Genomic DNA, 9680 nt, shown 5'->3' with positions numbered 1-9680 from the left:
CCACCCGCCCCACCCCCATCCCATGAAAGGCTGGGCTGCTTCTTCCTCCCAGGAGAACCCAGGCACCTTGGAAGGAGCCTGTACATGGAAGAGGCTTAAGCCTAAGCATCTTCAAAGTAAGTCTGTCCCCGCCTTTGAACTTCCCTTAGGACAGCAGAGGCAAAGATGGCGCATCAGGCCCTTTAGTCCTCGGGGGACTTCCTGCTCCCAGAAAAGGATACAGGACACAAGGTAAATTGGGAGATTCTGAACTAGGGTCTTTCGTTATAAAGGGATGGTGGAAGAGAAAGACGAACCTAAGTGCCTGAACACATTTTCTGAATTACCTGTATTTGGCCGTTTCCTCTTTGCAAAGTGGATGATGGCTAGTTACAGAGATTGCTTAAAATATGTTTTATCTATTCAGACTTCCTCCCTTTTAATTGAGTTCCCTTGCATTTGTAGGGATGGTTTGGGCTTGTCTCCACTGATAAGCTTGTGACAGCCTATTTCTCAAATGGCAGAGACTGTTACCACTCACACTTCCGGCACCTTTGCAAGAGGACGCTTTCCTTGTGTGACCAGATGTGTTCTCCACCACCTGTCAAACCCCACACTGATAAGCTGATTGTCTGTCACTGATACCAAGGAATTCAACGAAAACACATTAAATTCTTTGAGCTTCCTGGACAGCCTTCATTTTGAGAGGAAGACAACCGCCAGCCCACCAGTGTGGGCTGGCTGGAAGGCTGAGATAGGAATGCAAGCAAGTATTAAATGTTCATTTCATTGCTTGAGGATCTTATCATGGCACTGAAATAAGTTTGAGCCCCAGAGCCAGAAGGCTTTTGGGCCAATCACAAGTTACTTCTTGTGATCCTGGAGTCCTGAGCCAGGGCTTTTTCAGAACTCCTTTCCTACATGACTCCCCTGCTCTCCAACGTCACCCACTTCCCTTTGATCTCCCTCTTGGACCTCCTGGCACAGGTGAGCAGAAAAGCTCCAGTGGGAAGACAGCTCTTAGATTTCCCTGGCTTAGCAGATACAGCCTCTGCCTTAGAAAAGTAGTCATTAGGCCTATCACACACTGGGAAAAACAAAACCAAGTCTCCACCTCCCACGTCTTTGCTCACGGGATGTTAAATCTCTTTAGGAAATAGCTTTTCCCAAGTCCTGAAGTTCAGAACGGCCAGGAAAACAGGCACTTCAGGTCTCTGAAAGTCAATGTCATGGCCAGGTACTGGGAATGTTATGGTTGATCTCGCCTCTCAAGGGGATAAACACAGAGATGTAACTTCTCAGGTGAGTAGCATTTCAGATCACTGGGGCAGAAGGGATGAAGCTGCCCACCTTGAATGGAGAGTCCACGGGGAATAGAGGAGATTCCAACACAGATTAGTAAGGGCACTATTGCCAGCTCCAAAAAGACCACAAGAAACCACTGGGTTTACGCAACAGTATATAAACTTCCTTGCCAGATGCTCTAGAAACATCCTCATCTACACTTGCAGGGTCTACCCAGACTGTAGCTCTGCCTTACAGGATCATGGAATTAGAGGGAATACTCCCAAAGTAATTTTCTTGGTCCCATAAGAACAGAGTAAAACCAACTCTTTTTGGCCCAGGAATGGGTGTCCTAGAATGTTTTGGCTCCTTGCCTTTTGAAAACAGTCTTTGAATACTTCTTTCCATTTCAAGAAAACTAGCCTGTAGCTAAGTCCGGATGAGGCAGGAGATACTTGTGGTGTCATTTCCCACGTGACGAGTATTGCACTGAGCAGGTACACGGCTGTGGCTGCTTCGAGAGACGAGTGTCCAGTCTCTTGGCCTCCAATAAAGGTTTGGAACAAATTTTACCTTTGCAGGTGAGCTCCTGGAGGGCAGAGGCCATGGAGATCAGCTCCCAGCAAGTGGCAGAGACAGCAACCCAGGGATGGGTTGTGTCGGAGTTTGGGGGGGAAGGTTTCTAGATTGTTCTCCCAGAATCAACTGGTAGCCGATGAGTGTTAGGGCCAGGCTTCAACTGGAGCAAGAACTCAGTGTACCAGTGAGCGAGCACTCACCTCCGGCTCCAAGCCCAGCTGGACTTCCGACGGTCTGGGGAGATCACGCGTCTCAACGGCAAGGGCCTCGGGCCTCTGAAATCTCAGAGCCCCAAACACGCCAGAGGTCAAAGTTCCAGTCGCAGGACAGCCAGCCTCTCGATGGTACAGGACAGGAGAGGACCCCTGGGCCCAGATCGTGCCCCTTGGTTGTTAACACTTCATCAGGAAGTTTGTTTCTCCCTCTTACACGCGGCTTTGAAGGCTGTCCTAGTTGCCACGTGCTCTTATCTTCCTCCCCCAGGAATATCCTTCCGAAAACAGTGGAAGCTGATGGGAAGCACGATCCCATTTGCAGAATCCTGGCCCGCAGCCCTCAGGTGCCCCAAACCCGACGGCTGTCTCCCTCTGACATATTCCCTTCACGCTGCAGCTCCTTCCTCCCTCTGGGGCCACCTCTCCGCTCACACATCACCTGCTCAGGGAAACCTTGGAGCCCCCCAGGTAAGACTGTTTCTCTAGTACATCCTCCCCTGGCATCTCCTGCTCTGCCTTTGTAACATTTATCTCAATTTGCGGTCCCGTAACTGCAACTATTGGTCTGGCTCTGGGTGGCATGACAGCCCCTGAGGGCAGGCCCTTGGCCACGCGGCTCGCCCCTGTGCAGGGGCACCTGGCGGGAACAGAGGAGGTGAAGCAGAAGAATTTGTGCTAACAACTAGCCGGTGGAGCGTGGGGCACTGATGGGCAGGCCAGGCCCCTGAGGACCAGGAATGAGGGGGGCACAGCCAGCTTTGAGCACGCTCTGTGCCTCTCTCTCAGCCAGGTCCTCGACACAGCATGTGGCCAGTGGGGTCACGAGAAGCGCCAGAGTTCGGGCTGACCCTCCCTCCATCCTCCCACTGCAGGAAGAGAATGGAGAGGTGGCCATGACATGAGTTTATACCAGTGGCTTCAAGTAGGGCAAGTGCTATCCATACCTTATGGACTGTCCCAGGCTCACCTCCCTCCTGCCTGTCCCCCACCTCCCAGCCCCCAAAGGGCACAGAGCAGCAGAGGGGCTGGCACCCAGGGATGGCTCACCCTGTGTGCTAACGAGGTGGGGACAGACAGTGGCCTGTGGAACTGGTTTTCTGATCAGTGGCACACACGGCAGCACATCCCACAAGAGCGAGCCCAGGGACCACGGCCTCTTCAGAGAAGCCCTCTGCTCCAGACCGTGAGGGGAGCGTGGCAGCTGCCCCTGTATCTGAAGGCATGGGAAATCCCTTATGACTGTAAACTTGACCTTCTCCATCCACTTACAGAGAATAAATAACCAGTATCCTAATATTACTCCGCAAGAGAAGGCCTGCACCCTCTGTGAACTGACTTTTCTTATTACATTCATTGAAATCAAGGCTCAAAACACCACAGGAGAAAAACATCATATGTGACAGCAAGTCACCCCCTCCTTGTCCATGGCTTCTCATTTGGAGGAGAAAAGCTAAGAGAGTTTGGCATCAACCAAAGTGCAAATATTCAAAAAGTTCTTAATCACCACAAATTGGTATTCTTATTCACTGTGATTCTTTTCTCTGAAGATGGTCCGTGATGCTTTGAAAAAGCAGGTCCCTCCTTCCCTCCCTCCCTCCTTCCTGCCTGGCAAAGAAATGAAGAAGGAGCCACCCTCGGGCTGTTCTTTAGTGAGCAGCTCTCAGGCACAACTTGAAGGGCTACTGGAAAGATACAGCAACTTCCGCAAATATTAACTGTGCGTAAGGATTCCTGACGCTTGGAGGAAAGTAACTCTGCTTTCGAGCAGTGAGGCTATTTAACAATATTTTTCATTTTTTTTTTCCAGATTTAAATTCTGGAGAACGGTTTCTCTTTCTGGTGACCTGACTTTTTTGTGATGCTAACCCAACGTGGGGCTTTCTACTGACGCATCTTCCTCCACGCGTTTCAAATTTTGTACCAGTGCACCTTCCCATCTTCAACGCTTAAAGAGAGATGCCTTGTGCATCTCTTTTGCAAACACATCCACTTGTCTCTCTCTGAATGGGGAAGAGTCTGCCTTTCCAGCAACGGAGAAGGAGCAAAACCAAACTGATGAATCTCAAATTCCCACAGAAGAGTCAGTTTTGGGAGAGATAACCCTTAGGAAAAAAGCCTCATGATTTTCAAATACAGGGGTACCAAATGAGTATAGTTAAAGAAAGGACGTTTTGAATTTAGTCATTCAGCAAGAGATACACAGAAGGGAGACACTCCTAGAAAGGCACGGGGTAGCCTTAGGTGCCAGAGTTCTAGTTGTCTGTAATTCCACAGTGAAAAGCGTGTGCGAATGCTATTTGCAGGGAACAAGGGTGAAGTCACAACCCTGAACCCCTTCAGGTCAGTCAACTGCCTTTCTGTCCCTCCCACCACTTTACATGTAACTGGTTCTACTGGATTCCCAAATAAAGAAGGCTTCTGAAGATATCAGCCTGGCCAATTCCAACATGACCCTGCTAACTCCCAGGCACTATCATAGGACCAATTTGAAATATGATGCTGTAGAAATTTACAGTAAGGAACTGGTAGATTTGTTTCAACTTGGAAATAACTCTGTATGTGCAAAATTTTAAATGTGAGCATCACAGAATCATTTTCTACCTACTATATTAGCTTCAGAAAAAGCACTCGAAACCAAAGGTAAAGGTCAACAGTCAGGTCCTCCTCTTGCCTGTGGAAAGAGCCCTGTCATAAAAGGAGGGCTATACAGGCTCAATTTGTCAAGAATGATTCACCTTAGATGGTCTTTCTTTAATTAGTTTTTCCAAGACATAAATGACCTATCATGATTATGTAAATAACATTTGATTTTGCCATGGAGTTATTTTACCTAAATTTCCTTACTCCTTTCCAGGAACAAAGTCCAAACTGAACCACTGCTGCAGTGTGTGTAGGATATGGGAGGACAGGGTCTCCTGGGGCAGAACCGTTCAACTCCGGACTCATGAAACCTCCAGGCACCATTCTAAGCATTTGTAAAAGACAGTGAATGTAAAAACCTCTTTCCAACACAACCCTTTGGAAGCAAGAGGTCACTGAATATTCTCTCTTGCATCAGGCTTGAATCGTTACCTGCGTTTTCTCTGAGGGGATGCGGCTTGCCTGTGGTGGGTGCAGAATGAGTAAAAACCAGCCACATTACGATGCCACACTGCTCTCCGTCTCCAAGAACAAGCTGGAGGAAACAGTGGGGCAGGCGTGGGACTACGTGCTGGGGGATGTGTCCGGGGTGGGGGGGGAAATCCCATCTGTAAAAGTTGAACCCACAACACCAATGTGGCTCAGCTCTGAGGCTGGGGACTGCATGCCCGCAGCAGCTACACTTTGAGTTCACGGATGCTCTAGGCCGTGAAAGCTTCTGCTCAGACTCGTGAAAGAGTCTGCCCAGAGCTCTGAGTGGGTAGCTGGGGGCCAGATTGAGCAGAACTAGCTCTTTCTGCAAACAAATATAAAAAGAAGCACCCTGGGGCCTGGATACCCTGTTCATGAATCTTCAGAGCATCTCTACATTGTGGGCCAGGAATCTTCTAGATGTCCATCATTAAGGAGCCAGCGTGACTTGGTTACCCCCTACTCACATGCCTTGGTTAATTATCGGGCTGAATTTGAATCTTTCTGGTTCAGAAACAGCAAGGTCTGGGTGGGAGCCAGGCTGAAGGGCACACTGCTACTTGTGAGCCACACAAGTTTGGTGCACATATTTCAGTGTGTAAGCAAGACCCAGGAGGACATGCTAAAGCTTCCTGAATAAAGAATTCTGTTGACGCTCCTTAGATTTCTCCAGCTGACTACAAAAGCATGTATAAATTGGTGGTACCTCACTCTGAACAGCCTTTAGTGGTCAGCTTGGCATTCCTTTGTTATCTGATGCACTTGAAAGTTATAAGATACGTACTTGCTAATTTTCTTTTACTCCTTTGAATTCGTCCAAATTAATGCAGCTTCAGTTTTGTCATCCTGCCTCTGTCATCTACTCTTCATCCCAGAAAGGGATCCCATTCCTTGTTTAGAGGAGATTTTTCATTGGCTTGCCAACACTCCCTCAAGTTTTACTCAGATTAAGGTGCTGTTTGAGTCCGATCAGAAGTTTTCAGTTCGCATCCACACACTGGTGACAGTCCCTCTGCCTGTCACTCTGGGCTGGATCGGAACCGAGAGGTCCCCTTGTGCAACAGTGTCATTCTCAGATGGGGACTGAGGTTCAGAGAGGTGAAATGATGCCCGTGTGTTACGGCCGGATTTACCCAGAGCCGGCCAGTACTTGAACCCCCAACTCAATACTAAGTACCTCAGATGAGGATTGGAATCAAAGAATCTTCCGATTCCTGCGCTTCCTACAAACACACAGATATTTATTCTTGCCAAGTTGTTCTTGTGCCCTGTGTGATTCTAGTGAAAACACCTGCCAGGAGCCTGGCCTCGGATACGGGTCCAAAAGGGCAGGAGACAGATTATCTGCTCAGTTGAAGAAAACCATTTCGTTTACTCAGCAAACAAGGGACAATCTTCAGAGCTTTGACTCCTTTTAGATAAATGACCTATGGTTAATTATCTCCCAGCTTTTATCCTTTAATCTCTAGGTTTAAATTCTCTAGTAGTAATTACCCCTAACCTCTCCCTGTAATCACAACTGCACTCAAAAGCAAGTCTTCCTGCAGCAATTTAAAAAAAAAAACCAAAAAAACCCTCATTTTTTTTCACGCTAAACTATGATATCTAATTAGCACAATAATGATTTTCCCCCTTATCGGGATAATTGCATCTTTAAATATACCTTTCAGACTGGAGAGCTCGGTTGTGAAGGCATATTCTCGAAGGTTGAATGCAAGCATGTCTTCTTACCCATTCATTTATGACTTCATTCATAGCTATAAGGGCATCTTCTACTACAGGAATGCTAAATTATACATTATGTATGTTTCCAAGAACGTTAGATAAATTTTTAAACAGACCAGTAAGAACGATCATGTCACAAACTCAAACTGAGCTACAGGGTAGATTCCATTACTTCATTTAATATTGATAGCAGCTCAATTTAAGTCTTGAAAAAACAAATACCTTTAATAAATCTGGAGTGAATGATTACATATTTTGATATAACTATCATACAGGAGTGTGTACATATATAAATCTATAGGCAGAATTATATACATTTCAATATATACCACATATATATTTTTTCTTCTCACATTTTTCTCTTTAGTAAAACAAAGCAGTTTTACTGTACATAGATGTGTGATGCTACATTAAGTCCTGAGTGATTTAAGGGATCGTTAATAAACTACAGTAAATTCTAGTCTTTCAGCTGAAGATCCAGTAGATTCAGTAACAAAAATGTGAACAAAATGTTTAAAAATATGCATTCAGCGAGGCGCTCGTTTTGTGCTTAGCGGAGAAAGCTTCAGAGTGCACGGCCGCCATTTGGGGAAAACTTCTTGAATATTCAAGATTTAACAAATATCCTATTTGAATGGATTTATAGAAGTTGATGTCACCTACATCCAATGCGTCAAGCATGGAAGACTCCAGTCATGACTGGACCGAAAATCCCTTTTGCAGAATATGAAATTCTGTGTAAACATCAGTGCTTAGGGATTATGTAAAAAGTTCAGACTCAAATGGGGAAAAAGCAAAATACAATGAAATAACTTAAAATGCTTTTCTTGGGAGCCAGCCACATGGAAGGAATATAAAAAAATAAGAGTGTATTTTGGTGAAAGAGGAAACCAGATGAAAGTCATTAGGGAGGTGTGGTCAGCCACCCACCTCGGGAAGCCCCAGGCTGGCTTGGCCCCGGGGGCCCAGGGTGATGGAGCCATGGGGACGGATTCTGCACACAACAGGGAGAAGGCCACATGCACCCGCGAGGGGCAGGGACAGCCGCCGTCAAGGTCACCGTCAGCCAGCCCGGCCCCCCAGCCCCACGCTCCGCTCAGGCACTAGGAGGAAGCGGTGAGGGGTCCAGGCCCCCGGCTGGGGGGCCGCTCGGACGAGAAGGCACTGCGTGGCGTGGCCCCATCACCGGCCCTACCCCGTCCCGTGGCTGCTGTAGTCGAAGACGCCCTTCTTGAAGAACGGCGAGAACTCGCAGACGGTGTGTTTGGACAGTGTCAGCCCCACCTTGTCGATGTGCAGCGGGGACGTCGCTGACTGGAGCATCACGCTGAAAAAGTCCCTGAGGTACCTCTGGGGAAGAGACAAGAGGCAAAAACACGGTCAAGACACTGTGGGGCGGGGGTAGGGGGGAGGAACGTCCCGTGGAGCGTGGAGGAGCTGCCACTGTCATTAGAAACAGCGCAGGGACCCTCCGCCGCCGCCTTTGCCCCATCAGACCCACCTGGGGAGCAGCCATGGTGCCCGGCGTGCAGGTGACGCTTCCTGGCTCCTAGGACACAGCTTGGACCTGTCTGCACACAACGCCCAGAGGGATGCTGGGCAGTGGCGGCTGGGCTTGGGGTCTGCGTTCCAGCAACAGTGTTGCTAGTTAATAAAGTCATCCCCCCCCCAAATCACTCATTAAAAGGCAACTAGGAGGAGAACAAAAAGGCTAGTGGTCTGCATGATGCTAAACGAGCATTTTTAAAGGGCACAGGCTTTCTCTGCTTTGGATCCTTCTCGTAAACCAAAGGAAAAGCAATACTGGGGACGAGAGGGTCCGTAGCAAGCACTGATATTTGCAGACCCCTTTACAAATCCTATGATCACCAGTAAAAGGAAGCTGTTGCTAAGATTAATTGCTCTGAACCCCGTGTTCGCCCCTCCCCCCTGCACACGTCTGTCACAGCATCGGCCGCCTCTTCTGGCATCAAACATGCAAAGCACGTCTGAGACCAGGACCCAAGATGCTGGGGCTGAAATCAGACATGGGTGCCAGCAAGATGTGTTAAAGGAAAAGAGGACACAGAAATAGTTCACATATTTCAGGTCAGGCAAACGTTTTCTATAACAGAAAATACGGATGGGAGCAGTTTTAGGCCTGAATCTTTATTACTGTCTCTGTCACAAATTAAACATAGTAATTAGGGACTCTGAGTAACAAAAACACTTGTCTATGAAACATGGCCTAGAACAGTGGTGCCCAAGCCAGGGTGATCTGCCCCACAGACGTTTCTGATTGCCACAAGGGGGGCGGTGTACCTAGCGGGTGGAGGGTGGGGATGCAGCTAACATCCTACAATGCCCAGTACAGCCTCTGTGCAGAGAATTATTTGGTTCCAAATGTCACTAGTGCCACAGATGAGAAACCTTGGTCTGGGGGAAGTCGAATTCAGCTACCTGAACGAACTGCCAACCCCAAATTTACCTGTGAAAGAAGACATTCTGCTTAAGGAAAATGTTAGCTACTTTCTTAAAAACAGTAACAAGGATTACTAATGATTAACATTTGTATAGCAATTTACAGATTCTAAAAATCTTCAAACTTCTAATTTTTTATGCTTTATGGATGGATAACTGATGCCCAATAACTGCATATCCTTCAAAGGTACTCATCAACTGAGGAGTGCTGACACACGTAGATGCCTGTGAAACTTCACCAAAGCAAGGTGACAAACATTTGTACCACACCCAGAAGTTTCCAAAGTCACCTAATTTTACCTTATCTTCATAAGATAAAATACCTTC

General features: G+C 47.5%; 1 protein-coding gene across 4 annotated transcripts in view; it reads right to left on the bottom strand.

Moving 5' to 3' along the window:
- Positions 1-7052: 7052 nt before the first annotated feature.
- LOC101321628 (kinesin-like protein KIF16B) overlaps positions 7053-9680 on the bottom strand; it is a 278548-nt gene continuing 275920 nt past the window's right edge. For 2 of the 4 annotated variants that reach the window (XM_019927579.3, XM_073792641.1), the window contains one exon: positions 7053-8243. In XM_019927579.3, the coding sequence (XP_019783138.2) occupies positions 8085-8243 (159 nt within the window). In that variant the 3' untranslated portion in view covers positions 7053-8084. The remainder of the gene's footprint in view (positions 8244-9680) is intronic. The other 2 variants (XR_002174849.3, XR_012326207.1) reach the window with 2 other exon arrangements.

The sequence above is a fragment of the Tursiops truncatus genome, chromosome 15 (genome assembly GCF_011762595.2).
Source record: "Tursiops truncatus isolate mTurTru1 chromosome 15, mTurTru1.mat.Y, whole genome shotgun sequence".
Classification (NCBI taxonomy): Eukaryota; Metazoa; Chordata; class Mammalia; order Artiodactyla; family Delphinidae; genus Tursiops; species Tursiops truncatus.
This window is presented reverse-complemented; position numbering and strand designations above follow the sequence as displayed.